The sequence below is a fragment of the Rhincodon typus genome, chromosome 20, assembly GCF_021869965.1.
Source record: "Rhincodon typus isolate 14 chromosome 20, sRhiTyp1.1, whole genome shotgun sequence".
Classification (NCBI taxonomy): Eukaryota; Metazoa; Chordata; class Chondrichthyes; order Orectolobiformes; family Rhincodontidae; genus Rhincodon; species Rhincodon typus.
The window spans coordinates 13887535-13908848 of NC_063351.1; the positions used below are offsets into that span (position 1 = coordinate 13887535).

The following is a 21314-nucleotide window of genomic DNA, read 5'->3' on the forward strand; positions in this document are numbered from 1 at the left end:
CCATGACTTGTCATTTCACTCTGATTCTGCCTTTCTCACATTGTAACAAGTTTCCCATATGACAACTTTGCTGTAATAATGAGTTACTTCAGTAATCCCTTCACTTGGAATATCTGTATCATATTTGTTCCTTAAACTATGATGTTATTCCATTTTAAAGTTACATTTTTACTATTGTCTCTGACTGCACCTTTCCTTCATTTATTATTGTAAAGTCCCTTTCTCACACTAATTCTCTTTTCTGTTCAGAATTGATCTATGATACAATACTGCTGTCTCTGTAATGCCGCCAGAACCCTATGAAATTCAACACCATCTCACACCACCCTTTTAGTTTATTTTACATTTATTTAGAAAATAAGGGTGTCACTGACTCGGCCAGCATTTACTGTCCATTTCTAACTACTTTGTAACATGCGGGTGGTGCTGTTTCTGTGTATCTGCTGCTCTCAACCTTCTAGATGGTGGTGGTCATGCATTTGGAAAGTGTAATGTAAGGAGACTTGATGAGTTGTTGCAGTTGCATTGCATCTTGTCAATGACACAAACTGCTGCCACCAGTTTCTGGTCAATGGTAACTCCCACAATGTTGATCATGTGCAATTCAGCAATGGCAATGCCATTGAAAGTCAAGGGTTATGGTTGAATTTTCTCTTGTTAGGAATGGTCATTGGGGCTGTGATGATTGACTGCCAATCACCACAACTACTTCACTTTCTGCTAAGTGTGACACGACACTTAGTCACATGATTATCTTCCAGCTCTTTTTTGCCCTTTGACAGCTAGTAAATGGCTTGTGTAATATTCCTGAGATCACCACTGTTGAGCTCTTGATTTCTAATTTATCTCCTAACTCCTAATATTCCATCAAGAGAAATTACTCCATTTCTTCCCTGTTATCATTAGACCTGATAATTTCCAGCCACATTCAGATTTCTGAGGTTCTCAACCATAACCACTGAAGATGCCAACCATCTCACTAATGGTGAGTCCTCTATAAGCACAATTTTCCTATTCTGGTCCTCCTACCTTATCTCCTTCAAACCCCATCTTGGACACCTTGCTGCTCCATGGTGCTGACGTCAGCATTGTGACTTCTTTCCGCAAGTCTTTTTGCTTACCCTGACAAATATCAAGTACGTTGTACCTGTTGGACAGAACAGTGTCTGCAGGATCTCTTCCTCTATCTCCCCTTGGTTGACCTTACTCTGCTAATAGTTTTCAATTAGCAATGATCGTGCCTTGGTTAAACCCCATTGGCCACCATACTGCCACTGTGCAAAGTCAGATGCTCAAAAACAACAAAAGAAATGCTGGAAGTCTGATACATAAACCAAAACTGCTGGAGACACATCTTCCTGAAGAAGGGTCACTGGACCTAAAATGTTAACTCTGCTTTTAATCTACAGATGCTGCCAGATCTGCTGAGTTTTTCCAGCAATTTCTACTTTTGTAACAGTCTGACTCTCACCTTCTTTTGCTTGTGCTAACATCAAAGTTGTGATTGTATTCCAGGCAAAAACTAACCAGAAATTCCTGCTATCTTATGTATTGAAATATCCTGAAATCAAAGGATTTTGAGTTGGGCATCAAATCAGTGATATTTACTGCAGATCTGGCTTTCAGGATCAGTCTCAGTATCCACAAACTCTCACATAATGGTTCCAATGCAGACGTTACTGCACTGCAATTTCCAAAGGGGAGCGGAGGGTGTTGCTGTAATTTAACTGTAAGCGAAATCAAATTACTCGTTCACATTACAGTTTGTAGATAGATTTGGCATAATTTCAGGATAATTTGTGAGCAATGTGCAAGATATTACACAAAAGCGTGTAATTTCAATTGAGAAATTTTATCGGGATGATATCACTTCTAAGTGAATGTACATTCAAGTGAGTGTGATAACAGCTTTGTGTTTTAATTAACAATAAAAGAGCTACAACAATAATAGAAACAAAAGAACTGAGCATGCTCTGAAGATCTGAAATAAAAATAGAAGAGAAGGAAAGACTCCACTGGTCCAGCAGCATCTGTGGAATAAGAAACAGGGCTAATGTTTGAGTACAATATGACTCTTCTTTGGGAACGTTGCCAAATGCTTTTCATCAAGATCATGGCTTTCAATAAGTAACTGAATCTCACGATTACGGTGCAGGAGGAAGGTGATCATTTGGCTCATCGCGTTTGCACCTGTTTTCTGAATGAGTGTTACGACTATGTGCCATTCTCCTCCATTTTAATTCCCCATAACCTTGAATATTCTATTTAACTAACCATCAGCTATGGGCAGAGTTTTAGGACCATGGAGCAACCTCACAATGATGTCATGGAGTTGCTTCCTACAACGGTATAAACAGCACAGTACGGGTGGAATTTATTAAGATAGAAAGTAGACAGGCGGAAAAAAAACATAAGAACTAGGAACAGGCAACTCGGCGCCTTGAGCCTGCTTTGCTATTTGATATGATCATGGCTGATCATAGAAGATCATTAGAGTTCAGAGAACATGTGGTTAACAAAAAGGTGAGAACCTGGTATATCTTTGCGGAAATGGTTGTACATAGTATTAAAGGATGAAGCCTAAGCTTGTAAAGAGTTAACTTTGTTTTCCCTCCACCTGTCTACGAGTTACAATCTCAGGTGTGCCCTTAAAATCATAGGTCGGAATATCATTTTTGAATAAGGCTACCTTTAGGAACCAGTTACGATTCACTTGCTTTCTACTTCTGAGAAGGAGAGGGAACTCTTACCTGAAGGTAAGAACTTGCTCTCCCCTACATCCTCGGGATGGTAAAGCTGCACATGCGTCTTTCCCTGGCGGCCGCCGGCTGTGCTCACGTGACGCGGGCGGTTGGGCCGTGGCTGGCGCGCGGGACAAAAGATCGGGGGAGCTCGAGCGGCTCCTGCTGGTGGTTTGGAGGAGAGGGGAAAGGAGGGAGGTGCGGGTGCCGAACATCACCTCTCCTTTTCCCTTCCCCTTCCTCCATGGCGTCTCGTCGCTGCCCTGGAGTGGCCGGTTCCTCTTCCTCCAGCTCGGGGGAGCATTTATCGACCTCGATGTCTGCTCATCGTGACCCGACCAGAGAGCTGTTCGAGGGTTGCAGGAACGGGGATGTGGCCCGGGTGAGGAGACTGCTAAGGGCCGACAATGTGAACGCCAGGGACACGGTAGGACGCAAGTCGACCCCTTTACATTTCGCTGCAGGTAAGTTAAAACCGTGCTGTGCACCCCTCCCTCCGCAGCACGGTATGGCGGCCTCGGTCGAGGCCCGTATTCATTTGCTCAAACGTGAAGTTGCTATTTTCTTTTATTTTCTGCTTAATTTTTTGTTTGCTTTCCTTTTTGCACGTCGATCAGATATTGTCTGTTTGTGTGGATTCACCCCAAGTCCGCAACTGAACTTGCTGCAGAAGTTTCAAAATATATACGGAATGGAAATATTGTGGATGTTGATTTGCGACTGTTTATCGTTCCGCCAATCACACCTCTTCCAAAGACATTTATTTTTGTTTATTGTTTCATTACCACTCCATTAAGCCAGTCATACTGCAGGTAGGGGATGATTGACCACCAGACAGTCCCAAGACAACTAGACAGGTAATAGTAGTCCCAAGATCCCACTCAAGAATCGGCTTTCCATTCCGGATACAAGTGAGGGTGATGGTTCCTTGGGAGCGCAGCAAGCGTCAGACCAAGTAGCATCACCGGAGGGCCAACAGTACAAGAAGGAAAGATGCTAACTGGTAGTGATGGGCGACTAATTAGCTAAAGGAACAGAGTGGTGAAGAGGCAGGAAGAGATGTGTGCCTGCAGTCAGGAGTCAGTTTAAAAAATATATAGCAAGCAGATGGTATTTTGTGTTTTACTCCCAGTGTTACATGCCAATGAGTACAGAAATCGGAGGCTAGGGCGGGTGGATGTACGGCTACAAACATGGTGTGGGTTGGAGAGCGTCCAGTCCCTGGGACTGGCTCTGGGTGTTTTGCTAGTGCTGTCGAGGAGGCTTTAGACTAACTCTGTCAGTGTGTGGGAACCAGGAGACAATATTAGGGAGTAATTCCAGTGTGCACAAAATGCTTGGAGAAACAGCATCAGAATTGCAAATATTAAGTTAATAGATGAAATGGGAATAAGGGTTAAATTAAAGCAGCCTAAATCAGGATTACAGTGCATGATTTGAATGTAAGAATTAGATTATTGAGTTTCTGGTGCACATTGTCATGTGGCATTATGATATGGCAATAAGAGAGACCTGTGAAGGAAGAGTGGGACTGACTTAAATATTCTGGTTATGGGGTGTTCAAGGAAGATAATAGAGGAGGAGTGAAGGTAATGATGACTACTGGAGAAAGAGATGTCTTTGGGTTCAAAAATAGAATCAATTTGGCTAGAGCTAAGGAACACAAAAGTTACGATTAAGTTGCATGTGTAGCATACGTACCAACTAGTGGGAAGGAACATATCTGCAGAGAACTGACAACAGTACAGGATGGTAGGGTAGTTATCATGAGAACTTTACCCAAATAGAGAAGTGGAAAGTGATAATGTTTAGGGCAGAGAAGGGCAAGCATTCTTGGCTTGTGTTCAGGAGAATTGTCTATGGCATTGTGCCCAATCCAATAAAAAGGAGGCATTGCCAGACCTGGGAATGAGGTGATCAGGTAAATCAAGTGTCAGTTGGGACACTGTCTAGGAGACAGTGATAATTATGTCCATAATATTTCGGATGATAGTAGAAAAGAACAATGCAGTGTAAAATTGAGTTGGAAGAGAGCAAACTTCAAAGAGGCAAGAATAAAGTTCGGTCAGAGAGACTGGAACTGAGGGTTGATGGAAAATGTAGTAGTTGAACAATAATACCTTCAAAGAAGAGATGGTTTGAATACAGTTTAGGTATATTTCCTTAAAAGGCACAGGTGGGGCAAACAAACCCAGAGCTCCCTGACTGAAAATTTGAGACAGAGATTAAGATCAAGAAAGTGTGCTTATGGTAGGTGCCTGGTAGAAAATGTTGAGAACCAAGCTGAATACCAAATGTTTAGAAGGGATGGGGAGGAACTAAATAAGAGATGCAAAGAGAGGACTTTTTTTTTTAAATAAAAGACTGGCAACTAAGCGAATGGGGATCCCCAAATTATTCTGTAGTAACATAAATAGTGAAAGGGTGGAAAAAGGAAGAGTAGGGGTAATTAGAGGCAAAAAGTAGATTTCCCAATGACACGGGTATGAGTGCAGTAATGAATTAATATTTTGCATCTAGAGGCAATCAGTGGCACAACACCCATAGAACTATCAAAAATACATAACCAGAAAAGGCTACAATCCCTTGGTGTTCAGGTAGTCTGTGATGGCTGGCTGCCCATCACAATGTGTGAAAGTGCAGTACCTGATACAATGTGTAGTTCTCCACATTATGTATGCATGGGGATTGAGGCCCCATAAAAAGATGAAAAATGGAAAATGATAGATTATCAGAGGAGAAAATCAATTAAGTGTGAAAACTAGGGAGGTGTTTAACAGGATCATCAGATGACAGAGCAATTTCAGATACCTCGTCTGAGAATTGTTTTGTATAACAATGCATGAAGGCAATGCTGTGACAGATGAAGTAACTAATTGATTTTCATCCCTTGGCTCTGGCAAGCTAAGATGTGCAAACATGCTACATTACAGTCATATAATTAGATGGTGACAACCTTCCAGTCAGGCTACCTCCCCCTTTTCCTGGCAACGGGGAAGGTAGTAGAGGTGGGGATTAAATTTCAGCATTCCCATAAAGTATCCAGATGTTACAGATGCCTAGCTGAGTACCTTGGCTGCTGTTTTGTGCCATCTTCCAATTAAAGCAGATTTAAATTGGGTTAGTGAAAGGATGCCCAAGCTGATGAGTGATGGACTGGTGATTGAATCATGGTGACAGAATATTTGCGTGGGTCAGGGTTGTTGCAGAAGGTATCACCAACGGTCTGTCAGGTAGCTCTGTGTCTGCTTTGTATTCTGAAGAATCACATTGGACCTGAAATGTTAGCTCTTTCTCTGTCCACAAATCTGCTGAATTTCTGCAGCATTGTTGTTGAAGCATATTTTTAGCAAGACTGACAGTGAGGAGCAGATTTTAAACTGCTTGGTCATTCTCAGCATTTTCTTATCCCACTTCCATGCTCATCTCCATGATTAATTGACCATCCTAATCCAGGTTCACTCCTTGTTGTCTTATTAGTGGTTAACTGAGTACTTTGTCTATCCACCAATTTCTGATCTCCTATCCCTTGTTTGTTCAGTTATGCTCAGGAGACCATTTATGGTCAGAAAATGGACCATTTATTTATATTGGAGATAGTAGGCTGAGTGACTTAAGAATTTTATATCCAAGATCAAAAAGCTGTTTTCAGATGTTCTAATTGAGAAACAAGTTCCCTATTTATACAGACTGGATAATTACCTTGAGCTTTTGCTTGTGTAGTTTAAATATTCAATCATGTCAAATTGTGCTTTTTTTTTAATCAAATGCAGTTCATGTCTGCTAAAATGACATGAGAAAATTTTGTGGTTTCTTCTTGGGTCAGCAATCTGGTAATTTTACTATTTTTGTTTTCCTACCTGGTAACAAGACAGCAAATCAAAAACTGACGTAAAACTAGCAATTCAGTACATTGAACACCTTTAGCAGCAATCTAATTGCAGATTTAAACAAATGGCAAAGTTGCGACAAAATTTGTTTCTGGTTGTTCAATATTTCAAATCTTAAGATTTAACTACTGATACAACTATTGAGGATGTCTATATCAGGGGAAGAAAATAACTGAGATGTTAACTGAAAGCTTGTAATGAGCCCGTGAGAGGTTGCTGGTAAGTTGCCGCCTTGAACCACTGCAGTCAATTCTATACAGGTATACCCATGGTGTTTGTAAGGAGGAGGTTCCAAGGTTTTTACCCAGGAACATGAGCAAGTTCCAAGTTATGGGTGGCTTGGAGGAGAGTTTTCGGGTGATGGTGTTCGCATACATCTGCCTTGTACTTTTATGGGGACTTGGAAGGTGCTTTTGGTGAGTTGCTGCAGTGCACCTGGTAGTTAGTGAACACTGCCAATGTACCCTAGTTAAGGAACTGAATGATTAACGTGGTAGGTGGGATGTCAGTCAAGTAGGCTGGTTTGTCCTCGATCACATCAAGCTTGTTGAATGTCGAAGGGGAGACAATGGCCTCGTGGTATTATCATTGGATTGTTAACCCAGAGACCCAGATAACATCCTGGGGACTGGGCTGCGAATCCCACCATGGCAGATGGTGGAATTTGAATTCAATAAGTATCTGGAATTAAGAATCTAATGATAACCGTGAATCAATTGTCAGAAAAACCCATCTCGTTCATTAATGTCCTTCAGGGAAGGAAATCTGCTATCCTCACCTGGTCTGGCCTACATGTGACTCCAGACTCACAGCAATATGGTTGGCTCTTAACTGTCCCCTGGGCAATTCAGGATGGGCAATAAATGCTGTCTAGCCAGCGATGCCGTCATTCCCATGAATGAATAAAGCTGCACTCATCCACACCACTGAGGCAGGACGACTCGATCAAATTCATGACTTCTGCCTTTATAGATGGTGTGCTTGCTTCGAGGAGTCAAGAGGTGAACTAGTCGCTGCAGAATTCAAAGCCTCTGACCTGATGTAATTGCAGTATTTATATGGCTGGTCCAGTTCAGTTTCTGGTCAACAGTAATCCTCGGGACGTTGATAGTGAGGTAATTTTGTTAATGGAATATCAAGAGGTGATGGTCTTTTGCTACTTGTATGTCATAAATGTCACTTGCCACTTATCAGCCCAAGCCTGAATGTTGACCAGGTCTTGCTGCATATGGATGTAGATTGCTTCAGATACTGAAGCAGCAAATGACAGCAGCAAATATTTGTGGAACAAAAATGCAAGTGTTGGAAAACTTAAAGTTACAATTTTGTTGATTCTCTAGGATAAATCTGAAATCTATGCTCCAGAACTACAGAGAAGTGAAACCATAGCAGGCTTTTGGCTCGAAACTGGAGACAAAAGCAACTGAGGAATGGGTTTTTCAGCTTGGTGAAGAATTGACTGCCACTTTTATTCTCTGGAGTGGGTGTTGGATGCAGTGCTACATGTAACTAGAACAAACAAAATGAAAGAAGTTCCACCAGTAACGCTACATAATGTTAGTACCATGTAATTTTTGAGAAAATTGTCTCTACTGGAATCACTTTAATCTCATCCTGTATTTTGTAACTAATCATTTTCAAGAATATAAGACTCTCCTCATTATAAAGCACCAGACTACACTACATGGACTGCAGTGATTCAAGAAAGTAGCTCACAACCAACACCTTGAGGAATTAGGAATAGTAATAAATGCTATCCCAGCCAGTAATGCTCTTATGACTTGCCCTCGTGCAAGCTAGGTTAAATGATGGAGTGACTGATGTGAAAAGAGGCTGATGGGGTTTGTTAGATAGTAAAGAGATTGGGCTAGTGACTGGAGCCGAGGGATGCTAGAAAAGAGACGTTGGACGTGGGTGCAAGGGTGAAGAAGCCCCAAAAAGTGGGGGGGCATGAATTTGGCATACTCCACGTTGCATTCTCTACAACATACAGCTTGCATAGTGAGAAAGGAAAGAACGATGGAGGAATAAGGAACAGCAAGACATGCCAGTACAGCTAAATTCAAATGATGCAACAATTCTGTATATTGCTAAAAACATCAACTAACTGTCATATTTCCATTTTCCTATGTAGACTGCGGCCTGTCATAGCATTGTTCTAATCTTTGTCGAATAAATAGTGATGTGTGTTGTGCCAACTGCTTACATTACCGACTGTTTTGAAAATCTAATCCTGCCTGCTCAAACAGCTTTCTTCTGAATCTCCTTTTCTGTTAATCATCTGAGATCCAACTTCATTTTGTCACCAATGTGACCATTCTTTCCTGCTTTCTCTGCTTTAAGCTCTATTTCTGGTAGCTATTTTTCGCCAATGCCAACCATGTCTTAACTTCCCGATAGGTAGACGATTCCCATTCCGGTGTTGCCAATGCTGTCTTAATGTACATTGCTTTGTCCCAATCCCTGGTATTAAGGCTTTTGTGCCATATTTATAGTAATCTAGTCACAGTTTCTGCGCTGTCAATTCACTGATTTCCAGCTATTTCCTCCACTTGTCTTCAGCCACACTTCAAAAATCCATCCTGACTTTAGCTGTGAATCAGCTTTTAAATTACAAGGCAAGCTACAATAGAGAATTTATTTGCTGCTTTGGAAAAGGTCTTTCAATGTTGTTTCTTTCAAAAAGCGACTCTCTGACCTTTAATAATAAAGAGGGAGTAAGGGAAGTTTGGTTATTCTTTTGTTCAAGAATCTAAGTGCAGTGTTTCTGTTAGAAATTACTGTAGCTATCAATTTCAAATATAGTGTTTCTGGAGACAGTTACCATAAATTTTCCTGCAATCTATAGGATATTTTACTTTAAAATGTCAATTGTTGAAATATTTAAAGTAAAATCATCTTTAAAAAAGCAGCATCATTTATTTACTTTTTAGCTTAATTTTAATTTGTGTTCACCATTGTGGTGATATTTTACATTTCAGTTCACATTTGTGTTGAAGTGCCTTAACCTCAAATTATTAGTCTAGCCAAAATGCACTTTTAGCAACTTCTCCCCTGAAAAATTCTTTTGACACATGCTTATTAGAGAATTGTAGTCAAAGAAACTTGATGATAAATAATCAAAAGCCTAAAGAAGATGCTGTTCGCTAATTACTTCAGAATGCCTTTATTGTAATTAGTGATAACTTAAATGACTATACATCAATCCCTCTAGGATTTGGACGGAAGGATGTAGTTGAATTTTTGCTACAGAGTGGTGCCAATGTCCATGCAAGAGATGATGGAGGCCTTATTCCTCTGCATAATGCTTGTTCATTTGGGCATGCAGAAGTTGTCAATCTGTTGCTGTGTCATGGCGCTGATTCTAATGCTCGGGATAATTGGAACTACACACCTCTCCATGAGGCTGCTATCAAAGGCAAAATTGACGTATGCATAGGTAAGCTTTCCTAAACTTGAGAAAATAATTTTGTTTTTCTTTTTCACAATTTTAACAATCACTTCATGAAACCTATTATATTTATTCTTATTTGTAGCAACAGGAGAAAGTAGCTGGAATTAGATTGTTGGATGTAATAGAGAGGATGTTCTTGATGTGCAATTTTCATTTAGCAAGATCAATTTATGTCAATGAAGCATTTTAAGTATTTAATTTTCTAAACAGCAAATATACAAAATTGTATTTAATATTATTCGGCATTGAACTTGTGTGACAGTCTGTGTGCATATATTCTTAATACCAGATCCTGCAAAAACTCTACCTCAAATGCTGTTGAACTTTTATATTTGGTTCTCAGTTTTGTAATAAGCTGGTTAACATGTTTTGAGATTTGAGATCTTCCAACTCTGCATGCACCAATAACTATCATGGGCTCACTAGAGGCATCTGCTAAGGTAATGGGTTAATGAGGCTGAGAAGTTTATGTAATTACTATTGCGATCTTCTTTGTACAAAGCGAAAACAGCGTATAAAGCAATGACCAGACTTAAAAAATAATTTCTCATTTATTCCTTTGGAGATAAGGTAATGATGCAAGGAAGATTGTAGTATGCTACAAAAAAAACCAGTGCATGATGCATTCATATAGGCAAGATAAACGCTGAATTTTATCTAGTTGCAGTGCTTCAAAGCTCCTTTTATTTCAGTGATTGTCTGATTTTTGAGTCAGTACGTATCTGGGTGTATAGGTTTCCAGTCTTTTAATGAGTGGACGACCAACATTTGAGTTGACACACAGTTGAAATGAATAGGAGATTCATTCAAGGGAGCATAAACAATGACATCCTGGTTGGGTGACCTGTTCTATGATGTCAGTTCTGTGTATTGTTAGCATTTTTTTAATGTCATTAATCTTCCTCCAGGAGTTATATTTTTCTTGGTGACAGGTTTATTTAATTGACTGTCTGTAGTATTTTATTATGGCTGCTGTAAAAGTTGGACATTTTTGTTCTGGAATTTTTTTTTTGTTTTGAATAATTGTTCACCTCGGAACAAGTAAAACAAAATTGCTTCAATTTTTTTTCTTTCAAACAATGGGGTTATTTACTTATTTGTTCTTTTGTAATGCTTTGTGCTACAGATTACAGGCTGCACAGGTGAGTAGAAGTATTGGCATTCATTGATTTATTAGGTTGATCCATGCACATATGCATGACTTTCATATAATTTCAGCAGACTGTTGACAAAATCAAATATCAGTAGGGCATGTGATTGCAGGCCACAAAAACACAATGGCAAAACAAGCCCAATATGAGTGTTATATAGTCGAGTTTCTTATATATGGAGATTCATGACTGGAGTTCCTCCATAAATATTTACTCCTGCTTTCACATGGTGAAATGTAATATTTTGATTTTTCATTTCTGTACTTTAGACATATTAACTGCCATGTTGCTTAATTATAGTTAATTAAGCCCCTTAAATGCATCTGTAGTATTCACATCCAGTGAACAGCGTTCCACATTTTAGCCACTGAGAAAATATATTTCTCCTTGATTCATAATTTATTGCACCCAATCTCTTTTTTTGTTGCAATCACTAAATGCGATCTCACCACAAATAGAACCAATATGAAATATAATATTGGAATTTCATAACCAAAAGACTTTTCTCTTCCCCTGTAGAATTGATTTCATAGAAATACGGCTGTTCACAGTGCCCTAAATTCTTGTCTAAAACTGATCTGCTTTAATTTGTTAACCTGTTTTAAAAACAAAAGCATGTATAATACATGGTGTAACTTGGTGATTTCTAAATGATTAATACATTCTGCTATTCCACATATTTAATTTACTTTGAATTCTATTGAATTGAATTTTGAATCGTTTCGAAACAATTTTTCACAGTGCTCAGCAGAAGTATATTCCGGTAATAAGGAAGAACTGTAGGAAAAGAGACAGCCAGCTATGGATGTCGAGGGAAGTAAAGGAAAGTATCAGATTGAAAAAAAACACATACAAAAAAGCAAAGAGTAGTGGGAAACTAGTAGACTGGGAAATCTTTAAAGGCCAACAGAAAGCCACAAAAAAAGTTATAAAGAAAAGGAGGATAGATTATGAGAGTAAACTAGCTCAATATAAAAACAGGCAGCAAAAGTTTCTGTAAACATGTAAATCGTGAAAGAGTGGCGAAGGTTAACATTGGTCCTTTAGAGGATGAGAAGGCCAATTTAATAACTGGGAATGAGGAAATAGCCAAGACATTAAACAGTTATTTCGTGTCGGTCTTCACAGTGGAAGACACAAATAACATGCCGAAAACTAATGGCAAGAAGGTTATAGCAGGTGAGGATCTAGAAACCATCATTATCACTAAGGAGGCAGTGCTGGGCAAGCTAATGGGGCTAAAGGTAGACGAGTCTCCTGGCCCTGATGAAATGCATCCCAGGGTACTAAAAGAGGTGATGGGGGAAATAGCAAATGCACTAGTAAATATTTACCAAAATTCACTGGACTCTGGGGTGGTTCCCGCAGATTGGAAAACAGCTAATGTGACGCCAATGTTTAAAAAAGGAAGTAGACAAAAAGCAGGTAATAGGCCAGTTAGCTTAACTTCGGTAGTGGGGAAAATGCTTGAATCTATCATTAAGGAAGAAATAGCAAGACATCTGGATATAAATTGTCCCATTGGAAACACCCAGCATGGGTTCATAAAGGGTAGGTCATGTTTAACTAATTTGGTGGAATTCTTTGAGGACATTACTTGCATGGTGGACAATGGGGAACCTGTGGATGTGGTGTATCTGGATTTCCAGAAGGCATTTGACGAGGTGCCACACCAAAGGCTGCTACATAAGATAAAGTTCCACGGTATTACAGGTAATGTATTGGCATGGATAGAGGATTGTTTGACCAGTAGAAAGCAAAGAGTAGGGGTAAATGGGTGTTTTTCTGGTTGGCGGTCAGTGGCTAGTGGTATGCCTCAGGGATCCGTGTTGGGACTGCAATTGTTTACAATTTACGTAGATGATTTGGTGTTGGGCACTAAGTGTGGTGTGTCAAAATTTGCAGATGACACTCGGGTGAGTGGTAGAGCAAAATGTGCAGAAGACACTGAAAGTCTGCAGAGGGATATAGATAGTCTGAGTGGGCAAAGGTCTGGCAGATGGAGTACAATGTTGATAAGTGTGAGGTCATCCATTTTGGTAGGAATAACAGGAAAATGGACTATGTTTTAAATGGTAAAAAAGTTGCAGCACGCTGCTGTGCAGAGGGACTTGGGTGTCCTTGTGCATGAATTGCTAAAAGTAGGATTGCAGGTGCAGCAGGTAATTAAAAAGGCAAATGGAATTTTGTCTGCCATTGCTAGAGGGATGGAGTTTAAAAACAGGGAGGCTATGCTGTGGTTGTATAGGGTCCTGGGGAGGCAACACCTGGAGTACTGTGTGCAGTTTTTGGTCTCCTTACTTGAGAAGAGATATACTAGCACTGGAGGGGGTGCAGAGGAGATTCACTCGGTTGATGCCAGAGTTGAGAGGGTTGGATTATGAGGAGAGACTGAGTAGACTGGGATTATACTCATTGGAATTCAGAAGAATGAGGGGAGATCTTATAGAAACATATAAGATTATGAAGGGAATAGATAAGGTGGAGGCAGGGAGGTTGTTTCCGCTAACAGGTGAAACTAGGACTAGAGGGCATCGCCTCAAAGTAAAGGGAAGCAGATGTAGGATTGAGGTCAGGAGGAAGTTCTTCACCCAAAGGGTTGTGAATCTGTGGAATTCCCCGCCCAGTGAAGCGGTTGAAGCTACCTCACTGTTTTTAAGGCAAGGCTAGATAAATTTTTGAACAGTAAAGGAATTAAGGGTTATGGTGAGTGGGCGGGTAAGTGGAGCTGAGTCTCAAAAAGATCAGCCATGATCTTATTAAATGGCGGGGCAGGCTCGAGGGGCCAGATGGCCTACTCTTGCTCCTAGTTCTTATGTTCTAATGAATAAAAAATTGTAGCAACAAGAAACTTGGTGCGTTGTTTAAGTTTCAAATCAAGTGTGAAGAAAGGTGCCTGACATGTAAACTTATTTTTAAAGTTTGGATTTCAAAATAGTGGCATAAGGGTGTTGGTCATTGTTATGAAAGATTTGAAAAAATAACAGTCAGGGCGAAACCCTTCCTGAACATTGGCCTAATCCAATATGTGTTAGGCAGCAGGGATCCTGGAGTGTAAATTTAGTGCGGTGCTTTGTTCATGATTCTATAGTTTGTCTGAATGCGAAACCACAAAGGGTGGTATTGGGGAATAGAAAAGCCTTTGTCTTACTGTGTGTTTTAAGATTTTTCAAACTCTGTTCGATATTTGAATAGCTTGTGTTTTTGTGTTTTGCATAATTATACAATAAATGGCAGAACCCTTAGGAGAATTGATATATAGAGGGATCTGGACGTACATAATTTGAAAGTGGCAGTACAGGTGGATAAGATGGTCAAAAAGGCACACAGCATGCTTGCCTTCGTCAGCTGGGCATCAAATATAAAAGTTGTCAAGTTATGTTACAGCTGTACAAAACTCTGGTTAGGCCACATTTGGAATATTTTGTGTGCAGTTCTGGTTGTCTCACTATCACATGGAGGTGGATGCTTTGAAGATGGTGCAGAGAAGGTTTACCAGGATGTTGCTTGTTTTGGAATGCTTTAATTATGAGGAGAGGTTGGATAAACTCAGATTCTTTACACTGGAAAGATGGAGGCTGAGGGGCAACCTGATAGAGGTCTACAAAATTGAGAGGCAGATAGGGTGGCTAGTCAGAGGCTTTTTCCTAGGGTAGAAAGGTCAGCTACAAGAGGGCACAAGTTCAAGGTGGCAGGGGGGAAAGCTTGGCGGTAGAAGTGCAGTGGAAATTTTTAGGGTGGTGGGTGCCTGGAATGCACTGCCACTGGAGGTGCTGGTGGCAGGCTCGTTAGCAACATTTAAGGCGTATCTTGACAGACACATAAATGGGAGGCAAACAGATGGATAGAAACTGCACATTGGCAATAAGTAGTGGGTCTAAATGAGGATTAAGAATCAGTGCAGGCATGGTGGGCCAAGGGGCCTGTTCCTGTTCTTGTATTGTTGTATAATAAAGTTGTTTTCTTGGTCTGGACACAAGGCTGCAAATTCAGTGAATGACCATGTTAAAGAAAAAGATACATCTATCCAGCCAAATTTTATTCCAGGATCTGAATTGTCCAGTGCTGGCACCATAACATAATACAAACATTTCATGACTTCAGAGATGCAAGTGTTCTCCAAACAGGAGGAGAATCTACAAAGATATGATGCAATCAGTGAGAACTGCGAAGACCTGACATTTTGGGTACAATGATACAAATGAAGTTGAGATTAATCTTCTAAGATTTAATCAGGATAGACCACAAAAATGTCTTATCAATAGGTCTGCATATAATTTCAAAGGTTTAAGATGCATAAGAAGAAATGAAGCAGTATTTTCAAAATCCTGGTTAAGTTAGCTGCAGGTGACAATGCAAGATCAAAATCAATCCATTCACTCTTAAATTTGTTAATTTGGATCGGTGTTACTATGCTGTCTTGAAAAATGTATTGATTGCTGCAGAAAACTTAAACCAATATCTCTACTCCGAGATAGTTAGAACTGCTGATGCTGGGGTCCCGACCGGAAACATCAACTTTCCTGTTCCTCTGCTTCTTGGCCTGCTGTGCTCCTCCAGCTCGACACTGTTACCAATAACTCTAAATATTTTTAAGCTGCTTTCTAAAGTATAAAAGGAATGCTATCTTCTTTCACCATGGCTGCTTAGATGCTGGTGGAGGGACACGAGTACTGAATGTACAAGACATGATGTCTGGGAGAATTTAGGAATTTACCCTTTGATTTATTACAGTACATTTCATATGTTTTCCGGTAATTTGGGATAGTCTGTTCTGTAAATATTTAAGGGTTCCAATTTCTACTTTTGAGTGCATTTGCTGTATTGGAAATAAATTGTCTTTAGACTTTCTACTTTAATTCATTTGCGTATTGCTGAAAGCAAAATATGCCATTAACCAGTGTAGTTGAGCAGCACTTTACTATGTATCATAGAATCACAGAATCCCTACAGTGTGGAAACAGGCGCTTTGGTCTAACAAGTCCATACCAAACCTCAGCGCATCCCATCACCCTGTAACCCACCTAATTTACACATCCCTGAACGCTATGGGCAATTTAGCATGACCAATCCACCTAACTTGCACATCTTTGGACTGTGGGAGGATACCGGAGCACCTGGAGGAAACCCACGCAGACATGGGGAGAATGTCTGTGTGGAGTTTGCACAGTCACTTGAGGGTAGAATTGAACCTGGGTTTCTGGAGCTGTCAAGCAGCAGTGGTAACCACTGAGCCACCATACCGCCAATTTAACTGTTTATTTTTAGTGGTTAGTAGGTTGCATTTGAATATTAATTTAGTATTTCACTAACGTTTCTAAATCAGTATTCTGGCATCTGAGAGTAGCCTGGTTTTAAATGATATACTCTTTTTAAAAAAGGCTTTCATAATTAAACCTAGGCTGCTGTAATTGTGGTCCCTTGACTCACTCAGTGTAATCCTTTCATCATCAGCAATTGCACCAAATTTTAAATAAACACATGCCGTAAGCGCCAGAAATTCGTACCTTAACCTCTCTACTTTTTTAAGTTGTTGCTTGAAACTACCTGTTTGAATGAGCGTTTGAATGAGCATTTGTTCTGCTGTTCTAATATCCCCTTAATATATTTGACACCAAGGTGCATAAAATAAGAGATGTTATGTTGTTGAGTGGTGTCAGTTTCTCAGTAAGCTCAGACAAATTATATGCAAGAGCTTTTAAAATTTTCTTAATGGTGTTTTTTTCCAAAGAAAGGCTGTCTAATAAAACAGTTAATGGAAGCATTGAGAGGAGGATAACTCATCCTGGGGGTATGGTCACCTTTGTGGATTGGGTCAGCTTTGAGAGCAGTATGTTTTAAAACGAGCACAAAATACGTTAAGATGCTTGGAATATAATTTGGCTTAAAACTGTGATTTTTTTTTTTGAGCTGATATACCAATTTCAGAGGAATTTTGTCTTAAAAATTCAAAACAACCAAACATGTTCTCCATTTCTATAACGTGTATTTCGCTTGTGTTTCTGCACCACACTATTTATTTCAACCCAATTTTTCCTTCCTATATGGTTGTGATAGCTCACTCTGCCATCCATATAGACTGTACAAAGAGTATAAATTGGTGGCGAGAGACAAATATTTGCATGAGCTGTAAGAACAAATTAGTTCTGTCTCCTGTAAATTTGAATGGCTTTGTACAAAGCTATGCACAGCAATCTGCATTGCACTTAACACTGACAAATCTTTAACACTGCAGAGACTTTTGAGATTTTTCATATGAATCCTCCAGGTTATATTAAACAGAATACAGTGGCAATAAGCCACTGAGCCCAACTAGTCAATGCCAGTATATATACTCCAAATGAACCTCTTCCCATTCTCCTCCTAACTGTATCAGCATATTCTTCTATTGCTTTTCCTTCCTCTTTCGTCAGTTTTCCCTTAAATGCATCTTCGATATTCATAATATTTAAGCCATTTAAATATGGCCTACGGTTTGGAAAAATTTGTTTCTTGGACTAGGTTGACAGCAAAGCAATGGCATCTGCCCCAGTCCTCAAAGCTGCCCACAAAAGAATTACGCATGTTGCTTTATTCTTTCTGGCAGCAACTTCAATTTGGTGCTAATCTTTTGGCATGCAGCAGCAGTCATCTCAGTAAACAGGGAAGCAGCCAAACACGTTGACATATTCATACTTCAAATCAGAAAATTAAGGCACTTAATAGCTTTCACTCATTTGAATTTCCAGGTAGCAAAATAAGCAGTTATAATAGTATTTTAACTTTTTTAAATTCAAAGAGGACTAGGTGATGACCATTTAGCCCCTCAAGATTGTTAGCTTTTGATGAGATTGTATCGGATTTGTGACTTCTCTCCATATGCCTGCCTTTGCCTTATACTACTAAATAGTTTTGGGCAACAAAATCTTGAAATCTAAATGGCAAAAAACCTACATACATTCTAAAATTTCCATATGATCTAACTTCATTTGCCACTTGTAGAAGTGTGTTCCAAATTTCTCTCTCCCTTTTGTGAAGAGGTATTTGTTAATTTCATTCCTGCATGGTCTGGCTCTATTTCATTAACCTATGCCCTTAGTCCTACCCTAAAAGTCCCATAACTTGTCAAAATGGGGTGTAGTTTTTCTTTCCATTCTCTTCAACATCTTACATCTTGAGCAAATCACCACCTAACCTTTTAAATTCCAGAGCATACTGCCTTAGTCTGTAGTCAGCACTAGTTTAAACCTTTGGAGTCCAGTTATCATTCTGATAAATCGTTATCATCTTTCAACGACAGTTTATGCTTCTTGAGTGAGACCTGTCATTGCTCACAATAATTCACATGTGGCTGAACCATGGCATTTTTAAAAAAAGATTGCACACATATCAAAACATCGCTGACCAGGTCGGCATTTGTTGTGCATCCCTAATTCCAGAGGGCATTTAATAGTTAACCTCTCGCTTGCTTACACTGAAACCCATTTTCCATACTCTTGCCTGTTCATTTGATGTATCAACATCTTTTTAATCTTGCTTAGGAAGGTGACGTGATTTCAAAGCATTTCAACTTGCACATGTCAGGACGATGCAAGAATACCAAATTTTGAAAGAAGCGTCAGTTTATGCTACATGAGTAAAAAGATTGCTGATTGGTTAAATTGATTCTGATGAAGTATTTCCATGTGAGATGTACCAGTTGACTGTTATTCCCAAGCTTTTGTTTAATTTTTATTTAAAAAAGGCAAGTCTCCTCTGTTCAAAGCACCACCATAGTGATGCACAAAGAACAGTTATCTTCCTAAGCTCTTGTTTAATTGATAAAAGCACAATGCCTGGACATTTTTTTTTCCTGATTGCAGAAGACACGTCCCTGCAAATAAATGTACGTAGATTCTTAGAAGAAATGTGAGCCAGGGATTGCTAGTTAAAATAGGAGACAGTATCCAGGCTAAAATGATTCTAGTGAAGGTAGGAATGGTAGGAACTATCTCTGAGAAGAGCATCTGATATTCTAAATATAAATGCAACCAGAAAGCACAAGGGATCCTGATATATTTTTTAAAAAGGTTGAGCTACTTTTCTGTGCTAGCATTTTCTTTTAACTTCCAACAGACACCAATTTCTCCAGACTCGTTCCTGAAGTGCTTTATGGTAGTTACAGACATAGCAATATTTAACAATGGAAACCGCCAACAAAGCATCACTCTAAGACTTAATAGGTAAATTTGTGGACTCATTGGCATAGCTTTTTCATGCATTTTGAATTATTTCATCTATTATTTTGATGTTGTTATTGCTATTAATGCAAGTTACTTCATGTGCCAATCTTCTCTCCATTGTCTTGGTTATAGTGTTGCTGCAACATGGAGCTGACCCTCATATTCGGAATACAGATGGAAGGACGGCATTGGACTTGGCTGACCCATCTGCTAAAACTGTATTAACAGGTGAGCTTTGAATTATTTAATTTGATATCTTTACTTTTGCTTGAACATCTTATTGTTTCCGTTTCAATTAATGTGAGTCATGTTGAAATTCCAGTAACTGAATTTGCTGCTAAACTGCTGTTGTATATATTTCTTGGGGGCCTCTTGACAACTGGCTTTGGTAGAGGCTGAAAGTAGGAAAATGCATAAAGTAGTCCAGTTTACATAAAATAAACGGTACACAAATAGGAAAGAAATTTTAAAAGTTTTGAAAGGAACAAGAAGGGAAAGTCGATATACACAGTGATTTGAAATGACTTTGCAATGGAATAGTACTGAGTACAACTGCTCTGTTACATGTGGATATCTAAGAATAGTATTTTTAAGCAAATTCAGTAGCATTTGTTTCTAATTTGAAAGCCAAGTAAGTGAAACCTGAATTGTAATAAATCCAGGTTTAATTGCTATAGTTTTAATTTTTGTTAAAACACTTAACTATTTAAATTACACTTTACAGGTGAATACAAAAAAGACGAACTGCTGGAAACTGCAAGGTATGGGCACAAGTTATGAAAACTAGCTTGATTTTGCTGTTTTCTTACCAAGAGGGGTAACTTGGCACTAATTGACAATCTGTAAAATATCATTCTTTTACAATTAATATCCATTTTTTGTGGTTGAACTTTCAAAGCAGGGTCTAAACTATCATGTGTTGTGTCGTCAAATAATAATACACAGAGGGAATTGATATTTGAATGATGGAAAGATCACACTTGGAATTCAGGTAACTATTACAAGAAGGGTTGTAAGGCACAGGCAATAGAATTGAAAAGATCTATGAAGAGGTATGCAAAATTTCCTTGAAACTGCATTGCTTGTAAATTAGAAGCCTCTCAATGATTAGGAAAGAGATGTATTCCAGTTCTGTACTGAAATTGCAATTTATTTGAGGGACTGTTAGCTGACACCGACAACTGCGGGCACCTACCCCGGTGCACTCTTTGGGGAACACACATTGGGTGTCATTACCCAAATAAATGGCATATCACTTTCCTTCCTAAGCCTGCATTTACCCAACCCGCCAACCCAGTCAGTTTAAAGCCTTCTCTGCAGCCCCAGTTATTCAGTTTACTAGGACGCTACAGTCCGTTCCACCCACACCAATCTATGATCTATGTACTTAACTCCCAGACTTTATTTCCCTGTGTCAGGTTTCCTCTGGCTAAAGAAGTAATCCAAGTTTATTGAAGTAGAGGTTCTGCTTTTCAATTTAGTTCCTTACTGTTCACCTATTTTTTTTCCTAACCAACCTTTTCAAAAATGTTATTGCACACCTCTGGAGCAGGTGGGTCTTGAACCTGGGCCTCTAAGTTCAGGGGTAGGGACACTACCACTGTGCCACAAGAGGGCCCCTTTCCTTACTGTTCACATTCTTTGATCAGACTAGAAAGGTGATTCTGCTAAATGTTGTTAGTAGCCATGTGGATGACAACTGGATCCTTCCCCTCTCACTTCAATTTCTTCTCCATCTCTGAGGAAATATCTTTAATACTGGCACCAACCAGGCAACAGAGCCTTTGGGACTGTCACTCACGGCTGCAGCAAATAGCAACCATCTCCCTAGTTATACTGTCCCATACCACCACTATATTCCTATTTCCTTACACCAC

The 21314-nt window shown here is 39.4% G+C and overlaps 1 protein-coding gene across 7 annotated transcripts in view; it reads left to right on the forward strand.

Annotated features, from left to right (window-relative positions):
• Positions 1 to 2851: 2851 nt before the first annotated feature.
• Positions 2852 to 21314, forward strand: part of LOC109915931 (poly [ADP-ribose] polymerase tankyrase-2) — a 57091-nt gene continuing 38628 nt past the window's right edge. The window contains exons 1-4 of one of the 7 annotated variants that reach the window (XM_048608818.1): positions 2852 to 3205; positions 9846 to 10070; positions 19570 to 19665; positions 20162 to 20198. In XM_048608818.1, coding sequence (XP_048464775.1) covers positions 2986 to 3205; positions 9846 to 10070; positions 19570 to 19665; positions 20162 to 20198 — 578 coding nt within the window. In that variant the 5' untranslated portion in view covers positions 2852 to 2985. Of the gene's footprint in view, positions 3206 to 9845; positions 10071 to 19330; positions 19438 to 19569; positions 19666 to 20161; positions 20199 to 20219; positions 20429 to 21314 lie in introns of those variants that run through there. The other 6 variants (XM_048608815.1, XM_048608814.1, XM_020515608.2 and 3 more) reach the window with 6 other exon arrangements.